The sequence below is a fragment of the Thunnus albacares genome, chromosome 19, assembly GCF_914725855.1.
Source record: "Thunnus albacares chromosome 19, fThuAlb1.1, whole genome shotgun sequence".
NCBI classification, from domain to species: Eukaryota; Metazoa; Chordata; class Actinopteri; order Scombriformes; family Scombridae; genus Thunnus; species Thunnus albacares.
Window position 1 is genome coordinate 6965393 of NC_058124.1, and position 27411 is coordinate 6992803.

The 27411-nt window shown below is 39.3% G+C and overlaps 1 protein-coding gene across 2 annotated transcripts; it reads left to right on the forward strand.

Moving 5' to 3' along the window:
- Positions 1–279: 279 nt before the first annotated feature.
- On the forward strand, positions 280–27411 carry fndc5b (fibronectin type III domain containing 5b). Of its 2 annotated transcripts, none has more exons than XM_044336538.1 (6): positions 280–610; positions 4177–4295; positions 5967–6165; positions 12003–12092; positions 17250–17442; positions 19328–27411. In XM_044336538.1, exons 1-5 carry the CDS (start codon positions 535–537, stop codon positions 17387–17389), a joined length of 624 nt encoding a protein of 207 aa, XP_044192473.1. In that variant the 5' UTR covers positions 280–534; the 3' UTR covers positions 17390–17442; positions 19328–27411. The 2 variants fall into 2 exon arrangements, with proteins under 2 accessions (XP_044192473.1, XP_044192474.1); XM_044336539.1 differs by lacking the exon at positions 19328–27411 and adding an exon at positions 15228–15400 and having other exon boundaries at positions 17250–17332.

A 27411-nucleotide genomic window follows, 5' to 3' on the forward strand; every position in this document is an offset into this window, starting at 1 on the left:
ATATAATTATATATATATATATACATATATAATTATATATGTGGTATATAATTAGGCATGAATTGGTTATGGTTAAGGTTAGGGTTTGGGTTAGGTTGGCCACAATGAATGGAAGTCAATGCAATGTCCTAACAAGGATAGCTGCGCAAACTTGTGTGTGTGTGTGTGTGTGTGTGTGTGTGTATGAGAGAGAGAGAGAGAGAGAGAGAGAGAGAGAGAGAGAGAGAGAGAGAGAGAGAGAGAAAGAGAGAGAGAGACTTTAGCTGTGGAGGCACGTTGCACTCTGCAGCACTTGCGCACTGCTTTTACGCTCCGCTCACCTCTCCGCGTAGTAAAGCATCTCCACGCCGCCGCTCCGTCACCAGCAGCCGGACAGCCGGTGTTCTGCTGCAGTGGCCAAGTTCAGGTGAGCCTCGTCTCCGCCACAACAAGTCCCCTCTCCGGTACCGACCGGGATGGTTGCTCCCTCCTGTTAAAAGGGATGTTATAAATGGGCCGCGCAGGATGTGAAGCCTCGCCAGAAGAAGCAGGAGGATGGTTAAACCAGGCTTGTCTGCGGCGGTGCTGCTGCTCCTGCTGGGCTTCCTCTCCGTGTCCTCCGTTAATGCCGGTGAGTTTTACCACAGGTTGATGAGCGATCAGCACGAGTAAACAGGGGATGATGTACTAGCTGATCAAACCACACATGCTGCTGTGTAGTACTGCTGCAGTTTGGACCAGAACTGTCTGATGTGATGCATGTAGTGCATTGTAGTGTATAGTAGCAGATCCCATATTGAAAATGTATTGCACCTGATATGACACATTGTTTGTGTGTGTGTGTGTGTGTGTGTGTGTGTGTGTGTTCATGTATGCGCGTGCATGTGTGTTTTTGCATGCATCAGCATCAACATTATCATCAGTCAAGCAGAAACAATACTATTTGTAATGCCAAAAATGGCTGACATAGATTAGTCTCATATTCATATTGTAATTTATAAGCCAAGTAGAAAAATCAGATAATCGAATGAGGAAATGCCACTCTTGTTCCCTAGTTTTCAGAATATTTATAGACATAAGTGCCATTTTGAAACAGGACATATCACCTCGGTAGTTGTTTCAAGAAAGTTCTTGATTTTAAAGGAGAAAGCACTGGAAAAAACCTAAACAAGAAAAAAAAATGGAGAAAATATGACTCAACAACAGACTGAATAGGTGTGTTTCTACCTGCAAACTTCTGCTTTGACGTCTATCAGTGTCAATGAAGTGTCATATTGAATTAAACAAGGGGCAGTTGCACCTTATCAAAGCCCTACAGCACAGCTCTAATCATCATATATCATGCATGATGGATTTAGTACCTCATCTATCTTTCATGATATTGCATATTTTTAACCTGCAGCGATTCTTGTATTTAAAAAGAACATTCATCTCAGGCAGAACATTGTGGTTACACTGCGTCTTCATGATAAGCTCAGAGATGACAGATAGTGCTTTGAAAAGCCCAAATCTTGGTGATAAGATCATGTGGGATTTATCTCAGCCTCCAGAGATTTGATGTTTGGCTTCCTGAGGCTGGAGATAAATGTAGTTTTAAGAGGGAATTTTGTGATTCTGCAGCCAGCTTTTGGCATTTTGGCAGCAAACGACTTAAGAATGGATGAGTATCCCTCTCTGCTATTGTATTGTTTGTGTGTGTGTGTGTGTGTGTGACTACTGGAAGATAAACAGTGGGAAAACAGCTAGTCAAATGGGGGGTCCTGGTAATGTATCACATGCGCACTTGAGAACACACCTACTGTGCATCAACAAACACACTCAAAGCCTTTGGGAGCCACTGAGAGAGTCCCCCACCAAAAAATTCATTTCGCCAACACTATGTAACACTTCTCCGCTGTTCTCTGATGATTGTGTTTGCATTGAACAGACGGAGGGAAGCAAAGAGAAAGCGAGAGTACATTCTTCTTCCTGTAATACCATTATTTGACTTCCCGAACATGTCGGAGGCCCGGCGTTCAGTATTTGCTGAGGTGTGAGACAATGTGACAATCTAATTTGCAAAAAGTGACAGACTGCAGCTTCTGCTGGTAATCTGGCGGGTAAACACAAAGAAAGAAAGAGTAGCATAATCGGATCACATACACCAACAACACACACACACACACACACACACACACACACACACACACACATACTTTTAAGCGCGGTGGATAAGATAACACATGGAGATAATACACACAGAAGAGCAAAGTATTAAAGCAAGTCGAGGTTATTTTAAAGGAGGAATGGCACATTTTTCCTCTTACGAATGAAAATATATTCAGAAGCACTAAAACTCACAAAGGCTTGGCTGCTACAGCCTTACTTCGTCTGGTAAGACAAGTTGTTTTGTATTCAAAAAATAACTACCATTCAAATGAGGGTGTCAGTATAATGCACTGTCACTCTGCTACATTTAAAGTTTTAGCATTATCTTAATTGCCACTTGTGTCCATGTTGGCTGCTGTTCAGCTAAAGTTACGTAGCATCACGTTTAACCAGAAACAACAGAAACAAACTGTAAATACAACACTGACATTATCTTCTTATATAGTTGATGTTGCAAACATGTTAGCAAATAGTTGCATATTTACACATCCAGCATGGAGCAATATATGCATTCATTTATAATCATGTTTCTGGCCACTTGATGAATATAAGTCCAACACCCACTTTCTTCTAGCTCTGTTGAAGTCTCCACCCTCTCCTGACAGAAATATCTGGCTCTTTAGCCGCCAAATGCTCCATTATGTTCTCCAGCTTGTCGTTAACTTTGTCTGTCTGCTGTTTGGTGCTGGCTGGGTAGTGTACAGAGATTTTTTGTTGGCAACAGCTGCCAGTTGTGGCTGGAAGCAATGCTGAGAAGAGCGGTCAGACTGAACCAAAACAGTAAATTTGAAGAACAAAAAAACAAAACAATGAGCTGAAAGACACTAAAACGCTCTGGAAACAGAGGGAACTAGAGAGTTGGTAATGATTCCCTGTGGGTTTATGTAATACCAGCAACTCTTTTCACAAAGTCATGTGATCCATTGTTAATATAAATAGATTTTTTTTTAGATTAGAGCATCTTTAATGTGCATATTGGCAAAAAAATTCACATATTATCACAAACCCACTGAAACACCTTTGTGGGCCCTGCGGGCTTGGGGCCATGGAGCAGCTGTCCACTTTGCCCCGTTGGTAATCCAACCGTAGAGTACATAATTAATACACAATAAACATCTGGAGGTAAAGGTAAAACAGGGAGAAGTGTGTGGCCTTTGGGGATTTATAAACCAGAATTTACAATGAAAGAACCAATTTGAATAAACTATTATTCATACATGTGCTTGTCCATCGGGAGTAGAATAGTAACTTGTGTGTGTGTGTGTGTGTGTGTTTTACAACCAACTCAAGGTCTTCTATGATCAGAGTCAGGGCTGTATTTCCCATGAGCCTGACTTGTTAAAGCAACGTCAGAGTCAGACCTTGACATTGTGCTGGAACACACACATGCCTGCTAATGCGCACACACACACAAACACACTTGCACACACACCGTGCCAATGTGTTTTTCTCCACTTTGCACTCCCTTTACACCCCCACTATTTCTGTTTTTTTTCACTTATATTTCTCACAAAGTTAAAGAAGACTGTAATGTCATCCATCATAGTTATTCTTGTGATTAACAAATGCATTGCATTCTGGGTTATGAGTTGTTGTTTTTCACCCAAACATTAAAATCAATTGGCAGTGTGACAGAGGAAATACATCCTCATGAGTCACACTTTAATGAGATGTGCGTGGGAGAAAGAAGCTGGGAAGAGAGAAGAAGGTGAAGATGTATGTGTGTGTGTGTGTGAGCGAGAAACACCAAGACGAAGACAAATGAGAAAGAGAGCCTTTTCAAGGGAAACACAAAGAGACCTGTGCGTGGTTAATTAGGCTTGGTATTAATGAAAGGAGAAAGATTAATTTGTGGGAGGAGAAGAGAAGATCTTAGGGAAGTGTGAAGGAGAACACAGAGTTCAAAGAGAGAAAGAGTGATGGAGAAGGAAAGATGTGTGTTCAGGTCTACATAGTAGCATCTACTGTATGTATAACAAGGTGTAAAGACAGAATATTCATTACCTGTCTCTTCCAATTTGTTTCCTGTGGTCATCGTGTGTGTTTCAGACACGCTGCTGTCAGCTCCGCTCAATGTGACCATCAGAGAGATTGAAGTCAACTCTGCCGTGGTCACGTGGGAAATCCTGGAAGGAGACCCGGTCATTGGATTCGCCATCACCCAACAGGTATCTCTGTGTGTGTCGTGCCCTTTGTGTGAGTCAGTGTTGGAAAGTAACTAAGTACATTTACTCAAGGACTGTACTTAAGTACAATTTTGAGGTACTTGTACTTTACTTGAGTATTTCCATTTGATGCTACTTTATACTTCCACTCTGCTACATTTCAGAGGGAAATATTGTACTTTCTACTCTACTACATTTGAGTTTTAGTTTCTTTTTATTTTTCAGATGAAGATTTGACACAATGGATAATATAACAAGCTTTTAAAATACAACACATTGTTAAAGATGAAACCAGTGGTTTCCAACCTTTTTGGCTTACAAAAAGCAGTGTGTAGTCGGGGGTCACATTTCTGATGTCTATGAGTTGTTAACAGCTCCACCAAATAGTGATTTTTCCCTCTAAACTTCTCACCTGGATTCACTTCAATAAATGATCCAATATTTCACCAAAAAAAATAAAGATTAGAGAGAAAGTCCAAAAACTGAAAACAGATTTGAGTATCAGAACTTTTTTTCTTCTTTCCTCTCCCATTAATCATCTCACGACCCCTCAGATTTATCCGGTGACCCTTTGGGGGGGCCCGACCCCTAGGTTGGGAAGCACTGGACTAAATTAGCTAACTGTATATAAAGTAGTTCAAACTAGCTCCACCTCCAGCAGCTACAACAGTAACATGCTGCTTACACGCTGATACTTGAGTATTAACAATCTAATGTCATATGTAGTATAATATCAGTTACAGTGGCAAAACAAGTACTTTTACTTTAATACTACAAGTAAATTTTGCTGCTAATTCTTTTGACAACTTGGGCACAATATCAGTAATACTACTAATAATAATGATGATAGACTAAACGGCCTAGAAAATGCAAGTTTAAGATCAATAATTAACATTTTTACAGCCAAATGGTTGCAGATGCACTTTCAGATGTTTTTCAAATGTACATTTACATGCAGTTTAAATCGCTTAAGAAATTGCCTTCTTTAATTGCCTGGTAAATAAAAATGTCCCTAAGGAGACTAACTCTTGATCTAGCAGGCACCAATTGACCTGAGCAAGCAGTCCTAGCTGAAAAATGATGTACATTTCCAGCAGAGCGTGTATGGCCTGAGCAGCCTTCTGTTTCTTTTAGTGTAATTACATTGCAGGAAAAAACCCAGCTTTTCCCCCTACTATTAACCAAGAGAGACATGTATGCATTTACACCATATCAACCTTAACCAGAGGGCAGTTTGTTGAATTTCTACAAGAGGGATTGTCAGCAGGAAATTTTGACTTTGCCACCAGAAATCTGCATTTGCAAATGCATGCATCCAGGGATTTTTTGCTAACAAATAGAAAAATCTTGTATATTGCCTCGAGGGAGCAGAGTGAAGCTGAACCTGTGACGTCAGTGATCTTCATCTCTATCTTCAAATTTCAGCATTTTTTATTAATTTTTTTTTTTTTTTTTAGGTATTTAGCGTTTCCCCAGATTTTTGTTCATTGCATGTTGGAAAAACTTCTGAAACATCAACCCCACTATAAGAATATTCTTTGGTTAAAAAATATCAGACAGTGGTCTGCTGTGTCAGTCTTCCCCTGACTGTGACTTTTCTGCTGAGACGGTGCCAAAGAAAAGAGAATTTGAGCCTCCTGTTCTTCTGCTCTTCTGTTTCTTGCTCATCTGCAGAAGAAGGATGTACGCATGCTGAGGTTCATCCAGGAGGTGAACACCACCACGCGCTCATGTGCATTGTGGGATCTGGATGAGGACACAGAGTACATTGTTCACGTTCAGAGTATCAGTATGGGAGGCAGCAGCCCCCCCAGTGAGCCGATCCTCTTCAGAACGCCCAAAGAGTCGGAGAAGCTGGCATCCAAGAGTCCAGGTGAGGGACGACAACATACAGAGGACTTATTATTTTCGATTTTTACTATTTTTACTTGGTAATCCGGGATTATTTTTAAAATGAGGATAAAGAATGATGATTTTTAAAACTAGTACAGTAATTGCAGCGGGAAACATTACAACTTGTGAATGTGTGGGGACATAAAATCAGTGCGATAAGCTTTAAACTGATCTGTTGCTTTTAGAAAATCAGGGTAATTGCGCACAAATCTACAGGCACACATGCAGATTTTGATAGCAGCTTTTAACTGGCGACAATAACACAGCAGTACTAATGTTCTGTTTGTGTTTTCATTCTCTATCAGGACAAAGAAGACGCTTATTTGACAATTTAATACAAATAAAGCAGAAATTGATGTCTTTGTGAGTACTCCCCCACCTCCCGTACAATATATTGTTCTCATTCTCAAATGCTTAGGCTGCTGTTACTGTATCTGGAGCGGCTTGCAGTACTTCCAATTTTATCATGCCCGACCCAGTTATAGTGCCAAGAGCAGCTGCTTCAGAGGGACCCAGCAAATACTAAACGCTCATCAGCAGCAAGGTGATAAGAGAGAGAACATGGGACATTAGGGAGCAGCGTATTCCCTAGAAACACCCCTGTGTGGGAGCTTCCAGAGGGCCCTATTAGGGGTAAAAGTGTTCAAGTGTGAAATACATGGTAAAATGTCCATCTCAACAAGTCATTTAAGCTTTTCTGCAAACAATTGGTTCTTGATTTCAGACATTGGTAAACAAAAGGAGGCTGTAACTGTCCATTTTGCCACTAAAACTGTACTGTTGCTGGCAGATTGCATCTGCTGTAGCTAGCTAACTAATTAAGCTAATGTTGCTAATGCTGCATGAGTTGGCTGTCTCCTGCTGGCTTTTTAACGTGTCCAGCTGACTCATTTTAAAATGAGAACTACGTCAAAGGGGGATCATATATGCACTTGATGGCTACAAGATATAATGATGATGATCTATGTGGAAGATAAATAAACAACTTTGTTCTTGTATTGCAATGTAGAGTTAATTTATCCCAGTATGATGTGGAAAAATGAAACAACTTAGATTTCATTCTGACATAACCTGTGTTTGGCTGCTTAGCTTACGTAGCCAACATATTTTCAAAGAGAAAATGCTTGTTAGGACTAGCTGATGTATTTGGCAAACATGATACTATATATTGGCTATGGTTGCTGGAGTGTAAACTCCTCCAAATCCGAAAAAGAACAGACATTAGCCTAAACTCTGATAGCATCCAGGACCAGCTCCCACTCAATGGGGAAATATTACATGGAAGTGATAGACATTCATGTTTTTTTGTTTTGTTTTGTTTTTGTTTTTGTTTGTTTTTTTAATATCAGAACCCTTAAACAAACTACTGTAGTTAATGATATGTTCCTTGGCACTGGAAGTAGTGCTGTGGTACTGTAGGTGGTAAGCTAGTTCAATGGACATATACTAATAATTGTAGTTTATGTTGGAGGAGATAATCCATTCCTTACACTTACATTCATGTGCTTTTTGTAAACAACAAAAAAGTACTAAACTAAACTTTTTAAATGTTGAGTATCTCTCTTACAGTCCCACGCACACTGTTTCAACTTGTGGAGAAAAATTCAAAGCTGAACTGGCCTGCCGTTGCTAGGTATAGCTGCTAAGCTATGACTGGACAATCACTGTTTGGGTGAGAGGTTTAGCAAACAGTCATCAGTAATTTCTAAAAATAGTGGCTCACTATATGTTCAGTTCATAAAAGGGGTGGTCAGTAAGTGAACAGTAAGTAATGTACCTGTTGCTTGTTTGGATTAAATAGTAGGTCGTTAGCGCTAGCTGTGACGACTGATCAGATGAGAATTTAACAGCCCTGCCATTATAAATTAAATGTCACCAAAAGGAGAAGTTGTTACAGTTCTGGACGTACTGTTTGACTGACAGCTATTAAAAATGTCACAGAGATGAAGGTTTAGCATCAAATATGGAGAAACTTGGTTCATAAAAATTGAAGCAAGGGAATTCATTAGAGGGAAAGTAAAAATACCAAACTTGAGGTTGATATCTTAAGCAAGAAAAAAAGGATTTCAAAAAGGTAATACTGAACGGAAATATTTATTTATATTAATTTATATTATTGCACCTCTATTTTGCAACGTAGCTACATGATGTTGTGATGTAGGCGTTTAGTGGGACAAATTTGTCTTGATGTTGAGGGGCAGACTCGTTTTGTTTGCTTTGACTTTGATGGAAGTTCCCTGTGCGCAAATTGTGTGTGTGTGTGTGTATGTGTGTTCGTGGAAGCATTCATTAGCTGTCCTGATTAAATCTCCCAGCCATTACTGCTCTCCACCCCTTCTAAGCGCGTAGTAATCAGCCTGACACCATTTAGTATCTGCAGGCGCAATGCAACACAACACACAGCCTGTTTATGTCTCTGTCTGTTTATCTTTCTCTCCATCTACCTATCTCTCTGTCTGTGTCTGTATCTATCTGTCTCTCTGTAGCGGCTCATATGCAATAACAGCAAAAATATTACAAAAATCCTGAACTGTCAGGGGTGGTGTGTATTAGGCAGCAGGGGAAGGACCCAAATGCAGACTATAGAAGCAGGCAGGGAAAGTTCAGTGAGATTATTGTAAAAAGTGAAGATACAAAAGCAAACAGGCATGGGTGGCAAGTCCAAACAGTCCAAACAGCAGTTGTATTAAATCCACAAAGTTGTAGGGATGCGATACGGAACAGTCCAGACAGGCGGGCAAACAGGTGCAGATATGATACAAGTCCAGGTAACTGAAAAGAAGCTTGAAAACACAAACAAAAACCAACATAACAACAGCAACAATCTGACAAAGGAAGATCTGAGCTGGTATATGAAGTAATTGGCTGATGAAGGAATATGTCACAGGTGAGGAGTGGGCAGATTAGGCCAGGTAACTGCAGGACTGATGAGAAGTAGGAACAGGTGTGAAGATGGGGAATGGAGGGAAAGTCAAGGGCATATGGTGGACAGCTTGAGGATGGCAGGTCTGGGGAGTTGGAGGGAAGTACACGGCCTAGGAGAAGTGAGCAGTGGCTGGAGGAGACAGAGACAGAGAGCAATGCAGGGGGATGGGGATGAGAGATTGTGGCTGCAGAGAAGGACTGAGGAGCAGCATGTGACATGTGCACACTAAAGTTTACATAATGTAGTAAAATCCTTGGTGGCTGTTGTCGAGGTATAATGTTTTTAATGTTGGTTATTACATTAAACAGGGAATTGCAAAATCTCCAGTTTTGTAAATCAATCTTTAACGGCAGTAAAATATTACAGAGCTTTTCGTACTGTCGGAACTGTTCCAAGCTTTAATTTATCTCTGACAGTGCGGCAGCAGCAGCAGCAGCAGCAGCAGCAGCAGTCTGCTTCACATTCACACACTTACACACATTCACATGCAGTATGGAAGATTCCCAGTACAACCACAGGGTTTTCTTCTTCCCAATACAGCTGCAGTTGTCTTGTTAACAAAGAGCATTAAGTTATGAATGGTTGGAACATGTAGGCCTACTTATATGAATGATTATTTGTATGGCAGTTGGCTTGATGTTTTCAACATACTACAAAGAGAATAGATGCACTGACAATCAATTCTAATTATGACCATATACACACTTGTGAATAGGAGGAAGTAGTAGACATTTGTATTGGAGTTTGCTGGTAACATCAGGTTTCTGACCAGAGGAGACAAGGATCTAATAATTTGATTTTAACCCAATTAAAGCTTCTTTGATGATTGCAGCTGTTATGTACAGTAAACACTATAACCAAATTATCTGATCTTATTAAAGTCATAACTTATAACCCAAGAGATGCTTTGCCTGCTCTCTTTATGTGAATGCAGCTTAGTGTATTAGTAGTGCAGCTAATATTAGGATGCACACACAACTCAGGTAGATGGAGTCTGATTACTTCAAATAATTTAAAGCATGTAATCAATTAACCGCAACAGTTTTATCCGCGCTCCATGTAAAAGTACTGTGAATGTTATAATGTGTGAAACTGAAACAACTATTCGATCGACAGAAGAATAATCTGCAACTATGTTCATAACTGATTAATCACTGAAATCATTTATGATGATTTCATGCTTCTCTCGGTTTTATATCACTGTTAGTTCAGTTCAGATCCTTAATGTCCCATGAGAGGAAAGTCTTTTTACAGCAAGGCAGGATAAAATACGAAACCATGAAAACATAAACACAATAAAAACACACAGAGACAATAAAAAGCTTTAAAAGTGCCGGCTATACTCACAATTCATACAGTAAGGATGTGTGTTAAAATCAAGGAAAACAGCAACAAGGAGAATAAAAATAAGAACAATAAAGTGGTAAAGTGTATATTATTATCATGATTATTGTAATTAGTCTGTTATAAATGACAGCAAAGGCGGCTTTTCACCACTCATTTTACAATGTTTCCTAATTGATTTCTTGATATTTTAGGGTTATAGACTGTTGGTTGGACAAAACAAGACATTTGAAGGCATCACCTATAATTTTGGGGAAGTGTGAGGGACATTTTTTTACTATCCTCTGCTTTTTAATTATCTTATTGAGAAGAAAATGAATGTGTAATGAAAATAGTTATTAATTTCAGCCCTATTAATATTTATAAGGTAGAGTACATGTTCTGCCAGAGAGCTTTACACGTGACTATATGTCTACAGAAGCTCTGGAGCTGAATGATGCCAGATGCTTACACTTGCTCCTACACCTGCCAATAGGTCTTTAGGGCCACCAGAGTGACTTTCCACCCACCCAACATTTACCTGGCCTGCTGGTATCTCCAGTGTGCACTCTCCACACAGACACACGAAGACCTCCGTGTCATGCAGCCTGAGCTTATCTATATCAGAGGACTGTCTGTCAGAGTTTTGCCCTCACAACAGAAACATATAATCTGCTATTACCAACTTATTAGAGTTCAGCCTCCCCTCTATCAAGCCCCAGGCCTCGGCTCCAGCTCACAGGGATTAACATGGCATCACGAGATCTGAGAGTAAGCAGATCAGAGAGGCAGCATCCTTCTTGACTCATTCAGACACTGAAAAATACAAGTCAGTCCAAACTGACTCCAGAAGAGACCAGACTTAGGGGAAACTTAAAGATCCCCTCCAGACATGTTTTTAAGATATAAAACATTTTACTTTGAATAATAATTTGCGTCCAATATGTTTTTTCCACAAAAAAGTTCAATTATCTCATTAAAATCCTTAAAATGACATCTTCTCCTTCTCCCTCACCTTCCTTTGAGAATATTCATATCACCTCAAGATGCAAGCACAGACTAATCAGTGATAGTGATGCGTTTCTGCTGTTTGTGCAAGCTTTTAAAATTATACAGTTTTAAAACAGGGGATGTACCCCAGGCTGGAAATGGGAGACAGTTTGACCAGCATGAGGCCTGCTGTTGGCAACAAAGAGTGCGAGGATGTGTTCCAGACTGTGTTCAAACCTTTAACCCTCTGATTGGTGTTATACTGCAGCTGCCAGAGTCCTGTCAGCAAGAGAAACGCAGTGAGTGATTGGGTTGTGGTCCAACTCTCTTTGTCTCTGTAGACCTCTGTTCTCACTTAGCTTTAATTACACTGACCAGAGTGGAAAATTTACACCAGGCAGCCTCTCTGCTCTCCTGTCGCCCTGTTCGATTCTTTTATCTTTCCCTGCAGAGTTCCAGAGTGATGGCAATTTCACATTTACTCTCCGGGACAATGAATCGCAGTGTCCTCAGTGGCACTCTGTTGACTCTTTGAATGTGTGTGTGTGTGTGTGTGTGTGTGTGTGTTCTCTCTCCAGACGAGGTGACGATGGAGGAGGTTGGTCAGGCTGCCCAGCTGAGGGCTGGAGAACTCATCATCATTGTAGTGGTGCTCATCATGTGGGCAGGTAATATTCCTCTTCAGCATGGCACATTTATCACTGCAGACCATATCGGAATCCACTGTCTTAGGGCCAAATAGGCTCTCTGACTGAGGTCCTATTAAGAGACACACAGGCTGGTAGTAGTGTCAGGGACATGCAGAGGATGTTAGAGGGGTGGGGGCCCAAATTAATAAAAGGTGATTTTTATATTATTACATAAGTAAATGCCTTGAATGACTACTTTTACAACGCTGTTAAAGGGATATTAAAATGTATTCAATTCTAAAAAGCAACACATAAGCTTTAGATAAGGTGTATTAAACACTGTTTTTTTTTTTAATTGTATTAAGATAAATATTTTAACAGTTAACATTCCTTCATCCCTTTCCTACCTCCCTCCAAAAATGACTGAAAAAAGTGTTTGAACTTAATTATTTACCTAAATATATAATGACATTTAATAAACAGTTAACATTCAACATTCATGTAAATGTAGCTGCATTCACTGTCCTGATATTCAAGTGTTGAACAAACATAACACATAGAAGGGAAATATATATGCTTACTGTACATATAATCTTACATTAGGCGCTACTTTAATGTCTGACATTAATAACACAAACATAATAACAACATCACTGCTGACTATAGTCTCAGATTAACTTAGCTAACATTGAACGCACCTCATTGGCTGTTTATTACAGAAGGAGGAAAACGTATTTAAGTGCATCATGTTGTTGTTATCTTGCGGGGGATAAAATTTCAAACCCTTTTTTGCAACTTTATAACTAACTTAAACAAGTTGGAGAAACGTGTTGCGTGACAGTATTTAAATCCGCTCTGCATGGATGTGCATGACAATAATAGTCCCTCCGAACATTAGTTCTGCACTACTGAATTCTGTCACCTAAAGTCACTTTACCTTGCGATAATAGCAAACTCTACTCTGAACACTAACATACCAATATGAATTCTCTGTCAGCTACACTCAGAAACAATATATGAGGAACTGAGTATATTGTTGAGTCACACTGGATGTAGCAGGAATAATAGGAATTTATTTATTTATTTAAAAAAAAAAAGACCCCAGAAAAAGGGCACTTTCTCTTTAGGAGGCCAAACAGCAGGTGCTCAAGCCCCCTTAGAGATCCATCTATGCACGTGCCTAAAATGCTGCCATCTCTCTGTAATGAGTATTTTGTGCCCTGCAGTGCTTTTGGGATGATGTAAAGCTGGCCAGCATACATTATGGATGACCAGAACACATCAAATCCAGGTTTCAATTATGTACACCCATACATAGAAAGCAACTATGGAAATGGAAATAAACTGTAGCAGGAGGCAAGCAGCTCTCAAAGTCAGAACAGACAGAAATGTGTTTTGGTAAAAGACAAGTTTGAGATATGAGATCAGATTGAGTTTTTGTGTTTTTTTAATATTGGAGATGCATTTGTGAAAGACATGATTCAGGGTCTTCAGCCCTAAGTTGATCAATTTCAGCAAATTCAGGAAAAACATACAACACGCACACTAATTGAACATAAAATAAAACCATTCTTATTCAAATTGGGGGTCTGAAGGTACTGATTATGAAAGTCATAGAGCCAAATTTGGGCTATAATGTCAATAAGTGTTGTCTAGTGCACACCTGGTATACAGGTGTGAAATGAAAATGATATCATGCCAAAGAAAGTGTTGAATTCTGTCACACTATCGGCACTAAGTAGAAATGCATCGATACGGTCATGGAGCTACATCAGGCATACTTTTGCATGATTTTGGATTATAGAAATAACATTGACTTGACTTGACTAATATACTGTATACATTGTATTTTATGTGAGCTTATGTGGTAGGTTTTAACATACGTGTTGCATATTTAAATCATATGTTTTATATATTTTAATTTAAAGTGAGAATAAGTCATTAGTGTGACACACTAATAATATAAGGATAAAGGATAAATTCACAGTTTCTCAAGTCTGTCTTAAAATAATGAATGAATGAATCAATGAACATTGAAAAAGTTTTTGCTTGCTGTAATCATTCTTTTTATTACTGGTCATTGAAAGATCCCGTCATAATGCACTCACTGTATGTTGGAAGAGATGGAGAACAAAATCCACAGCCCTCATTTTGGTGGTCAAAATCCAAAGCCCTCCTTCTGTGCAAAAAACGTATTCAAAAGTTGCTGAAGCTTATGTGAGGCTTCAACAATGTGAGTTAGACAAATTGAGAGGAAATCTTCCAAAGCTTAAGTCTTTTTAGTACAAAATTCCCTCTTTGTGTTCCCTGTTGAGCTGCAGAGAAAGGATAGTAACAAAAAAGGAGATTTTGTACTGAGAAGACTTAACTTTGGAACTTTGGAAGAAATCCACTTGATGTGTCTAACTGAAGCCTCATATTATCTTTGGATATATTTCTGAATATACTTTTGCATAGAAGCAGGACTGTGGATCATTTAAATACATTAGGAAGGGATCTTTTTTTTTTTGGTCAGTATTAACATGAAGAATTTTTGCTTGTAAAACCTGTTTCAGTGTTCATATGTACACCTTACCATCCTTTAATGGGTTACAACCAAACTAGAACATTTGTTTTTAGCTGTTAAACAATGCAAACTCCTATCATCATCACACTATAGCAGCATTTTGACATCTCCATAACACATACAATAACACAGTCACATATATCTCAAGTATTATACTTTAATAATGACATATTAATATAAATGACCTTGTTAGAATAACTTGGAATAGCTCAGTCAGTGAACAGTTAACATGCCTGAATTACTCCCATATTACAGAATGTCTGACTCATACATTATAATGGGAACCTATCGATGTTAACAAAAAACCATGACGTCAATCAGAACTTATCTTAGTATTGGGATCATCCCCTCTTTCTCCTCACTCTCAGGCAAAGACCTACTTTTATATAATACTTTACTTTTATGCTGATAGACTATAACATCTATGGAAAGTATTTCACACTGCAAGAACCTTTAAACCTCCTGTGATTAGCTCTGTGTTGCAGCTGTTCTTTTGTGCATCTCAGCACTGTTTTACTGATGCTTACAGTTATAAATATTCCTACCTAACCCACTTCAAGTGTAATGAGATACAAATGTGGCCCATATACTGTATGTTGCATATACAGTAACAGCGAGAGAGGTCTAGATCTCCCTCACCAATTACCCACGAGAGGACGAGAGAGGCTGAGAGAGAGAGAGAGGGAGATTCAAAGAGAGTTGGAGAGGGAGCAGCGAGTGAAAAACTGCGCAATCGAGACTCGAGAAGAGAAATAAGGAGGGCAGGACGGTGAAAAAAACTGTAAGTGAAGGAGGCGAATTGTGGTTTTCAGCTTTAATTGGGCCTGTGGGGCATGCTTGGGGATATCACAGTGAGATATCCTATCTTGCCCTATGGTATTGCAGTGATCAGATGAGCAGAGGTTGACATAAGCAGAACGCAGCGACTGAAGCCTGTTCAGGCCAAATTCCTCCTGCCTAAACCTTCCACACACTCCTCCGCTGTCATGAATTATTCTCTTTCTCCATTTCTGTTCTCTATCTCTCTCCACATCTCTCTCTCTCCTCGCTGCCATGTTTTTAATCTTTTTGACTGAAGGCAGGCTTGACATGGCTATCTTATCATCAAGTTCATATCTCTGTCTGCACGGTTCTGTATCTGTGTCGGTGTCTGTTTTTTTTTTCTTCTTCAGTTCGATTCAGTCGGCTTTATTGACACATCAAAAGACAGTTGGCTGAATAGAGGTGAATAACTAGTACATATCATCATCTCTTCCAGCTGTTATTGAAATAATTGTGCTGCTGTGTATCAACATTTCAAGATGTATAAAGCTAGAAATATTCAAACAATGAATAAAATGCATTCATGGAAGTGAAAAACAAATAAGCTTTATAGAGATTTATAGAAACATTTATTTTAAGCCTCTTTGTCTCAATTCAGGTCAGTTTAATGCAATTTCAGGATGCTTCAATAAGCCTGACTGCATATTGACAATGTTTCCAATGCTAAAACTGTGTTGAAATTGGAAATCAATTTCCACTCGGTGTCCACTTACTCTCATCTTCTGAAGCTTTTGGTCATATCACATGGTCTTCAGTTGTCATGTAGATGTTCAAACTTTCCATTATTCTCAGCATGTTAAGGATTTCTCCTTCATGTGAAAAACTGAGACTGAAAGGTTTTTTTCTCGATCTTTGAAACAGCAGTTGACAAAACAATCTCCACTCAATGCCCTCTTACTCACATGTTCTGTTGCTTTCTGGTCATGGTCTTCAGTTTTCGTGTAGATAAACTTTTCATTATTCTCAGCACGTAAAAGGATTGAGACTTAAAGTTTTTTTTCTTGACCTTTGAAACAGCAGTTGACAAAACAATCTCCACTCGAGGTTTACTCACTCACTTGTTCTGGAGCTTTCTACCATATCACACAGTCTTTATCAGCAGGGTTATGTTAAAATCAATTTATTAACACAATAGTCAATATAAGATATAAGAAAATCTGTGTTTGAAAATATGTGATTAGTGTAGGCAGAGGAGAGATAAGATGCTTTCATGTAAAAATCTTACATCACTTAATCCTTGATGGAATAGTTCAACATTTTTTGGAAATACACTTATTTGCTTTCTTGCTGAGAGTAAGATAAGAGGATCAACACCACTCTCGTCTTTACGCTAAATACGAAGCGAGAGCCAGCATGTGGTTAGCTTAGCTCAGCATAAAGACTGTAAACAAGAAACAGCTATCCAAAATCCAAAATCCACCTACCAGCACTTTTAAAGCTCATTAAAACCACATTATATCTTGTTTGTTTAATCCATACTCCGCTGGTTGTCTTGCTACTTCAAGGTGACAACAAGACGCCAGGAGGTCACTGTGGCTGTCCAAGAAAGTCCGGCACCTAACCTCAATGAAACCACAACTTGTCATTTTTACATTTTGGTTTTTGTAGGGATTATTTAGTGAGATTTGGAGGTGGGTTGGGGTTAGAGTTAGAGGTCAGGGTTAGGTTGCCAGTAGTGGCTGCTCCAGTAGCCTTGACCTGGACCTCTGACCTCACCATGGACAAGAGCAAAATAAACCAAAGGCAAAAGGGATTTCAACAGCTGTTATTATTCTAACAAATAATTATCATGTCCATTTGTCTCCCAGGGGTGATCGCCCTGTTTTGTCGTCAGTATGACATCATCAAAGACAACGAGCCCAACAACAACAAGGACAAAGCCAAGAACTCCTCAGAGTGCAGTACTCCTGAGCACCCACAGGGGGGGCTACTGCGCAGCAACGTCTAAGACCAGCCCCGAATTGCCTTCTGCAATAACCAACTCCTCCAACCTCAGGACAGGTGAGGACAGGAAATCTTTATAACTGTCATCTACAAAAAACTCCCATGTTATATAATATCTCATAGAAATACTGTTCTATTTTTATTTCTATGCTTTTTCTCTTTGCTCCATTTTATTATTGTGCTGCTGCTACAACCTAAATTCCACACAATCATGTAAGATTCATCTGATACTCAAGAGACTAGCTCTTTATGAATTTAGGTAACATGGTATTCCTTTACATAACAATATGTTTGGATAGCTCACCATACCTTTATGGTTTTAAACTAGTTTCAGTTGTGTATGTGACATTTTTTTAATTGACCATTCTCCAAACCTTTCCCCTGACCAGTAGTTGTCCAATCACAGCTTAGCAACTGTAACTAGATATCGCAGGTCTTACAATCTTTGGATTTGTCCACATGCACAGGGCTGTAAGGGCAATACTGTGTATCTCAAGAGTTTGGTGGGTGGTTTCTTTTTTTGAAACTGTTTCAAGAAGAAGAAATGAATTTAACTGTGTGTTTGTCTGCTTTGATGCAAACTGCATTCATTTGCATGTCTTGTTAACTACCTACAGAAGTTACTGTCAAAGCTAAGGGGCATATTGTTACCTAACTATGCTCTTTGTGGGGTTAGAAGAGTTTGCATTAGAAAATGAGTTCAGGGTGATGTTCAGCTCTTCCGTGTAGGCATGGGACGATATCAAAATTTCATGTCACGATTATCCTGGCCAAAATAATCGTGATTAACAGTATTATCCCAATAATCATCAAAATATGCTTAAACCAGCACTAAAACATACTGGAATCACTTTACCTTACATTTTGTTAAGAAACAAATATTTTTATTGCATCAAAGGACACATATCTTTTTTTGTGAACATCCTTTTTAGTGAAAATCAAACAAGGGCAGATTCAGACTCTCACTAACATCCAGCAGGTACGGTTATCACAATGAGAGAAAGAAATGCATTAATAAAAAGAATCTACCCATCAACCTTATATCCAAGCATTTACAATCCGAGCCTTCAGCCATAGTGACGCATGACTGGAAAGATGGGGGCTCCTCCTTGTGGCAAATCGCAATTCAAAATAAATCAGGAAATCGATAGGACTGTACGTTAGTGAGCTAGACAGCTTTTTCAAGTCACACCTGTGAAGATATTCACGCTCAGGTGAGGATAATCACAATTATCCCAATAATGGAAATTCACCACGATTAAATTATATTGAGCGTTTTTATCCCGCTATAAGGAAAATCTTATATCCTCCCATCCCTACATCCGTGTCTCCCATGTTGATCATCAGCTGGTGAGGATGTTGACTTTTCACCTGGGATATATGTAGCTTTAGCCTCATTCTTTTAGAATTATATCATGTATGTGGCCATCAAGTGCCTGTAAGACCCTTTTTACAAGCTTCTTGATTTAAAACATGTCAGATTGAATCATTAAAAAGTGAGTTTGAGTTTGAGTGTTCAGCCAAATCATGGAGTTAGTTCATTTGCTAGTTTAACTACAGTCACAGTCATCATTTCTGCTGCCAAAACTGACTCTGTTGCCAAGAAATGAGAGGTTGGCTTTTGATTACCTCTGCCTGAAGTCAAGAACCCATCATTTCATAAATTACTGCAAATTTCAAGTGATTAATCTGCCACCATTATGATTGTAAACTACTGTTTTGGCAGTGCTTGAGCAGAAAGCATGACAGGCACAGCAACAGCAACTGCTTGGGGGCAAGGTTTTGTGAAAGGTTTATTAGAAATAAGAAAAAAAGAATCACCTCAAAAACATTTTTTTGTGAATAATGCAACAAGCAGTATCATGACTATATTGTTCCAGTCCTTACCATCTCTGAACTGTCCTTTGTCTCTCATCAAGTACAGTCAATCTGTTTCTTTCAGACCCTGAGGCCAACAGAAAGCCATTCTCAGAAATCATCGTACTGAAGAACAGATTAACCATTACAGAAACTCTCCTTGACACAATGAAGAACTTTTAAAAACAATGGACACAAATATGAACTTGCAGAATCAAAGTCTGCAAACAGTCAAACAGGAAACATTCACCTTTGTTGTGACCAAAACTGGACTGTAGCATATTTTTTGTGGACTGCCGATAAAGACACAAGACATAAAATGGCTGTCGGTGAAAGCACTGGAGGGGACATAATTTATTCTTGACAAGAACTGCTTGATTCATTCGTTCTGGTTACTTTTCATCAGTGGCATGGAATCCCAGGAGTGGATCATCAAACATGAATGTCTGTTGTCGTTCTTTTTTCTAGGTTTGTACCACTGGTCAGACATGGCAGTAATGTAGGTGGGCTCTCAAGAACAGCTGGTCTCAAGGTCCAGTTATCAGTCAGTGCACAACAAAACAAGCTGAGCTCTGTTTTAAAACCAAGGACTTTCTCTTTTTCTATCTCCCCATCTGTCATTCCTTCATTCCTGACTTTATTATAGTCCTTTGAGTAGCAGCTTATCTCTCTCCCTGTCTTTCCGTGTCGGTGTCTCTCTAATAAGCACATTGCCATTTGGTGCTCCTCCTATTGTGATTGTTTGAACCCTCACAATCTCAATCCTGATTACGGTGTCATTTTATTATTGGGTCAGAAATATTGCACATTGAGTCTTGTCTCCTGCCTTTGACTCTCTCTCTCTTTGTCTCCCTTTCTGTCATCAGTTAAATGATGCACCTGTTTTTCTCTCTCCTCTCTGAACTGGAACCTGAGTGCCCTTGTCAGTTCGGGGATAAAATCTGACACGGTTTTTACAGCACCCCATATTTTCCGTATATGAGTTGGATGACGCTGTCTGAGTACAACCATGATTCAGACAAAGTTCAAGGATTGACCAGGCAATTTCTCATCAAAGCAGTGTCTCACTCCAAACAAAAAAGTAAAGCAACTTCCAAGTTTGAAATCCAGAAGTTCACTTCTACATCAAACTTTTAAAAGACCGGGATGTCTGGAAAATGACTCATTTAAGTTCATATTGAGGTTTATTGTTCGTCACTGCATATTCAGCACCATATGCTGTCTGCGGTCTGCAGCAGGATGTGCAGGGAATAGGGATGGAGATATGCAGGGCATTATTCCTAATGAAATGTATACAGTGGGTAAAGTTTGGCAGGGTTTCCACTCTGGTTTGGCTTAAGACCAGCACGGATAAAGCTGTAGAAACAAACAGATTATGCACTCAGCTGTGTGGCTAAACTTAGTTGTGTGGCTGTTTTGAAACGTAAACCATTGCAAACCATTTTTTCTCAAACCCCATTTGCAACTATCTGACTACAGTGAACAGACAGTAATGGGATACAGCAAAAATCCACAAAACCCAGGTTTAAATGCATAAAAGACTGCAAATTTGATCACCCAAACCACCAGGAACTTTCACGGACTGCTAGTTCTATGAAATGTTACATGAACATGTATTATATGTTAAAAAGAACCCGTCATAAACATAATCCAAATACAGTGTGTGGTAAAGTATAAAAATCGAAATCTTAAAAATATGGTGTCTTCCTACGTTCAACGCGGTCTGGCAGTCCTTCAGTCCATCAGTACAAATACCTAGTGAAGGTCTAATAATGAAAAATAGTATTATTTTAGGTGGACCATCCAATTAAAGGGTTAACTGTAATGCTTCAGGCAGATCCAGAGATATGTGATGCTTGTCAAGATGCCAGTGTAGGGGTCAGTCATTTGGAGGGCCTCAGAGCAAGATTTGATTTTGATAATCATTTCAGTGCTGTAAAAAAAAGTCTAAACCTTTGCTGGTGAGAGCTTCAGAAGTGTAAGGATGTGCCTGCTTCTTTGTTTCATATCACACCTTTAGTACATTTTTTACGTAAGCAATTTGAATACATCACTTTGCATTCTGATAACTGTGACACTTCAATTAAATTTGACATTTAATAGACAAAATGACTAATTGATTAAAAGCTGGTGATGTTCTATATTTTTCTGTCAAAAAATCCCATGAAAAGACCAAAACAACTTTGGGTACATAAACCTGTGTAGTGTACCCAAATCCTGAGAATATCTTATTTCTCTGTGCCATAGAGCTCCATTGTTGTCCAAAAGCTATTAAAAACACATCAGTGAGTCACACTATTGACATGTTCCTTCACTACAATTCTACATAAACTGTCCTGCTGCTGTATATACTCATCAGAGCAATGTGTACTAATCCACAGTTGTAAATAGTCCCCGACAAAGGCACTATTTACTCCTGTTGGAGTCACGCTTGCTAAAAACTACAGTGCCCGGGAAATTAAACTGTATATTTGTGAGCTGTTTTTAAAGATTACTTACAACTAGGAGATGAATGGGCTTAGGGCTGAGTGCAACAGACAGGCACGGGAAGTTGGAAAGTATTGAGAGATGGATAACAACCTAGTCCTTTAAAGCAGAAACATATATATATAGATTAATCAATGAGGATAATCACTGTTATTTGCAACCCTAGTTCTTAAGCAGGCTTCAACATTCTGTCATTAAAGGAGAAATCATAGCATATCTCTCACTTTTTCAGTTACCTCTTCATCACTAGTTTTATGTGAAGAAGCAAAGGACTTCATCAGAGTCATACAGCTAAAGATAAAGCTTCATTATCTTGTTTTGGGCTCCCTGTTCAATTATGATGTGTTATCCACATAATTGCAAATATATTGGACCCCGGCCCCTGGATACTGACGCTCACCAGTTGAGTTCAATAAAAAAGTCAGACAGAAAAACGCTGCGAAGCTGAACTCAGCAGAGTTGCAGCCATATTAGCGATAATGAGTGAATGTCTGAATGCCTCGCTGGTTGAGATGACTGCTAATCAGCACCACATACACACATTCACACACACTGGATTTAAATACTGCCTTCCGTATTTAAATACTGCTCTGTGCTGAGAGAGACAGCCATTACTTTCTCATCTCAATCATCTGTTCTGTCAGCACACCGAACCCACACCCTGCCATCCATTTATCTGCCTCTCTCTTTCCTCCTCTATCTACAGCCAACCTCATCCGCCTTCATTCTCCTATATATGAATTTCCCCTCATTTTCTATCTCTCTGTCGTAATGCTCTCTTCCTCATATATCACTCCACCCATCCTAGTTTCTCCTCTACAACAGTCTTGTCCTCACTTCTCTTCCCCCCCAGCTTCCCTCTCCCCTGTTTCTCATTATATCCACTCTCAGAGTCCCGTTAGCCGCCTTCTCCCTCTCTGCATCAGCTCTCCTCTCTCTCATTCGTCCCTGGCCCACTGCCTATCCCTCGCTCCTCTGCTCATTTATCACTTTTTCGTCTCAGACTGGCCTGGATGGACACTTTACCTAGTAAACAAGTAAGGTGAAATGGACTAGAGGGAGGAAGAGAATGAAAGAATCAGGGAAAGAGGAGAACTGAAAACACTTTTCTACTCTAATAATAAGCACATATTGTATGTAAAGGTTGGATTTTAAAAGTGCTTTTAAAAGCATGGGAACAAGATTTGTAAGATGTAACAAGGACACTTAATTGTTCACTAAAGCTCTCCCCAGAACAGTGACTGCTTATGTGGATGGGGTTGAAGTGAGAGCAATACTTGGCATTTAAAGAGTTTCTTTTACCCTTTCCAAGATCAAAAACACAAGAGCAAAAGTGTAAGGAATGGATTTAAAAGTGTGTTTGTCTGTTAGCACTTACTACCGTAGTACCTGAATGTTACTTCCAAGCATTATTAACTAACAAGGTTATATTATTTTTTGACAAGCCCCGTTCACAACTAGCATCCATTGCGTGGTATGTCCTGGTTGGTATCAGAGTTTAAGCTAACGTTAGCAGCTCTGTTTTGCTCTTTATTGGGTTTGGGAAAGTTTACACTCCAGCAACTCCAGCTATCATTACCTGAGACAGTGTTACATTTGCCTAACAATTTGTTAGTCCTCATCATAAAATCATTTTCTACTGTTTGAAAATAAGAACAAGTATGTAAACTATGCAGCCAAATTGGGTTAAAATAGTATGGGCTTACATTTTTTCTTATCGCACCATATAATACTAGGAGCTGTAATATGACTTAAATAAATGACCTTTCAGCGTCAGTCTTTTAGCAAGATATCATGTAAGCAGCTGTCAAGTGCATATTTAAGAACTTTTAAAACAAGTCAACTTGAAACAAAGTCAGATGGTGACAGTGGTCATGGAGCTACCATTAGCCTAATTAGCAAGCTAGCTACGGCTGATAAATTCTAGCAACGCGATAGGTTTCGTTTTAGCCACCAAAATCAACAATCACTGGCTTCCGTCTATCTCCGAAATTAAGGACCTATTGTTTCACATCTTAAGAATTTCAATGGCGAATCTGCTACTGTTTTGTAAACTGTGTAACTGCAGTTTGACAGGCGTAAAAGGATTGCTGCTTAGTGAAGGGTCGATTGGAAATGAAAATCTTACCTTCACTGACCTCCAATAGTTTAACTTCTCATATAGTTGCAATGATGTACTACAAGGGTAGTTCCAGGTGCAACAAAGCACAAGGATGAAACAGGCAATAAACTTTCAGCCACAGAGGACAGTGAAACACTGCTTTTCAGCCTGGTATTAAGCTACTCATTAATGTAGCTTAATGAAAAAGAAAATTACAAATTCATTCACATGCCAACCATGGGTGTAAAACATGAATAAGTGACTCCTGAGTTGTGTTATTAACTCAAGATGGCTGCAGTGCGAAACCATCTGACATTGAGAAAGAAAGTACCTGCATACAAACAAAGAGAAACTAAAAGAGCAGACGTGTAATTATTGAAGATAGGATACTTGAGGTGATGACAGAAGTGGGGCATCATGACCGGCGTGTAGAACACAGCAGAATTAAAGAACAAGTGTGTACGACAAAGTAGACACTGGGGATTTGAATGTCAAGCTTTTTTTCAAGGGTAGTGTAGCTCAGTAGCGTCTGAGGGAGCCTGTTGGAAGCTGAAATCAGAGTGGCTGTTGTTGCTCCGTCTGCACAGATGGACCAGGTGAAAGATTGCAGTCAGCAAATTTTGAAGTATTTTCAAACTGCACCTCCTCTTGTTTCCTGTTTGCCATCATGTCTTTAGTTTCCTTGTGTCATGAACAGGACATGGACCAGATTCTCAACGCATGAACACACTCTTGTGTACTCACTGATGTATAGACTTACATATACATATACTCCACTTTCCATTCTTCATCTCAATTATTTATAGCAGTTACACAAAGTAGCCTGCTGCTGTTTTCTTACTCAAATGTTGGCTCTTTGAAGGAACGGTCCTGCATTTTTGGGAACGCACTTGTTTGCCATCAAATCCAATCAGATGTGAATGAGGCTAGCAGTTTCCGTTTGCATTCGTTTGTCTTTGTGCTAAGCTAGGATAGCCTGGTACTGGACCTCTGAATCACCGCCCACAACTCTGATTTGTTCAGCAGTTCAAATAAGTCTGGTGCTGTGCCAAATGACAGTTGTTTCGACCAATCAGAGTTTTGTAGGCAGAATCATGAATGGGGACAAAGCCTTTCTACATGGCTAACTAGCTATCTTTCTACATCCAAAAAAATGAGCAACAGCAAGATGGAGACAAGTGTGAATTGCGTAGCTGTACAAGTTGTTCTAAGTTGACTTGCAGAAATAGCAACTGTTAAATAAGCATATTTTTTCAAACCTAATAAATGACATCAGGTTAACCACTCCTAGCAACTGCTACTACAACCTTCGTGTTGACTGAAGTGACATCAGGCCGACGGATACGTCACTAACAAATTAACAGACTAGCAAAATGTTCCCCCTAACTAACAAAAAGTAGAGGCTGACATTTTTTCAGGAATGCTGTGGGTCATGGGATTCCTGTGGGATTCCCACGGGATGGGAGTCAAATTCACTATTCATCACATGACTAGGGAAAAAAAGTCAATGGAAGCAGGTGGGACAGGAATCATATTAATAATAGGTCAGTTTTTATATTTAAATATGCAGTTCTAATATGAATAAACGCTATTTTCTTTATTTTGAACATAATGCTAGTTGTTCTGTTTTCTTTTTTTATTCTTTTTTATTCTCTCCTGTCTGCTCTGGTGGCTGGTTGCTGTTTGGTTGCAGCTAGAGGCTTATTAAACTTTAACAGGAATGCTGGGATTCCCGTGGGAACTGGATGGGATGAGAGTCATTCTTCCGGGATTGGGATGGGACAGGAATTTTTTTTTACTCTGTATTTTTGTGGGAAGGGACAGGAGTGAAAATTCACTCCCATGTCACCATCTAGTTGGAAGGGGTATATTTTGTTAAGTCATTAGCAAGGCTAATCAGGCTAAGGCTAACATTTCCAGACCTTATTTTTGTTTTGAAGGTGTTCTGAGATGATATTGATTGTTGAACCTTTTTTCAACTGACTCACTACGCTCACAGAAACTGGAAGTTGCATCCTCACTTGCCTTCAGAAATCAGAGTAACGCTGCTCTCACTCTCTCGTGATTGATCAAAGGAAACAATCACTATTGATGTTGTAGCTCTATCATTTAGCCACACAAATGAGGAAGTGAACTGTTCTAAATTTCTCTTTTCTAAATTGGGTAAACATCATCTGGATCACTGAACATTAATCTGATATAGTAGGTGATAAAAGTACAAATGTGCTTTGTAACTGTAACTATTGAACTTGAAGTGGTCATTTTCCTATATCAGTCTCCGGTTTCAGTTTCCAGGCACACACACACACACACACACTCACTCACACACCAGAGTCCATTCTCCGTCTGGCTGCCGTCCAAACTGACACATTGGGGAAGCAGCAGAAGGCAGGTCTGGCCCAGACAGCTCTGTCTCTGTCTATCTGAGGCTGCAGGAGGCGACTCAACAGCTGCTCAAGGTGAACATCCAATGAGGCATGTGTGAATATGGAGCCTGGGCTGGAGACTCAGATCAGGAGAGAGACGTGAAGACAGACAGAGAGAGAGAGCGAGGGGAAGATGAGTCAGAGATTCGGAGGGAATAAAATCGAGAGTGACAGACACAGAGGGAGAGAGAAGATTATTACACCCAGTGGGGTTTGCAGTGTCAAGTCCAGTCCAGTATAATGTGATGTTTGAATGTTAACGGGGGTGTCAGCTCGCTGTGGCACAGCCTAGGTCCCAATTTGAACTTTAGGTTTCATTGTCTGAGCAAATATGGAAGGAATATTGACAGAAATGTATTTGGAAACCATAACAAAAACTTGAGTATCACAATGGCCAAATAATACCTGATCAATCATCAATCATTGCTCCACTTTGTTCCGATGCAGGTACTGGTAGCAAATTGTATTTACTGCAGGGAACTTCACCATAAGATATAGGTTTTAAATTAATGGATACACCTGGATTTTGCCAATAAGTGATTGCTTGCCTTCATAATCTCTCCAAAGTAAGATTACTGTTTGTATGAATGTTTTAAGCCCTCAGTAGTAATAAAACTATAAGAATTAAGTAATCTCAATATAGTAAATATTCCATTAGAGCAGTTTGCCCCATTACAATACCATGAGCTTCTTAATAACCCCGGCCTTAAACCAAACTCCTGCTTCCCTAATATTCATGTGCCAATGGAAGGCTACAACATGGTTGAAGTTACCCCATTCCCACTGGTTTGCCTTTAGGCTACTCTACATGACTGGATGAGTGAATATCGAGAACTTTGAATAATCACCCTATGGCCCTACACATAGTAAAGAATGGGGCCGTTTACCTATGACATATATATTTGTACTTTATGTCGAAGCAAATAACCAAGAAGCATGGATTTACAGCAGAATAATGGAGTCAGTGTTTTATGTACAATCATGATGTCTGTGTTGAAACATTTTGATGTTCATGGGATAAAACCTGTTCATGAGGGCTAGCATGACTCTGCTATTGTTCACACCTATGGTATATATATACTATTTCTATGAAAATGTAAATGTCTAATTATGTATTAACACAGAAAAGAAATAAAATATTTTCAATGCACCGTT

Excerpts from the sequence above, each read along its gene's own strand:
- fndc5b (XM_044336538.1), top strand. The coding sequence starts at position 535 with ATGGTTAAACCAGGCTTGTCTGCGGCGGTGCTGCTGCTCCTGCTGGGC. Across the intron at positions 611-4,176 it reads CGTGTCCTCCGTTAATGCCG|ACACGCTGCTGTCAGCTCCG; the intron begins GTGAGTTTTACC and ends TGTGTGTTTCAG. Across the intron at positions 12,093-17,249 it reads GGTGCTCATCATGTGGGCAG|GGGTGATCGCCCTGTTTTGT; the intron begins GTAATATTCCTC and ends TTTGTCTCCCAG.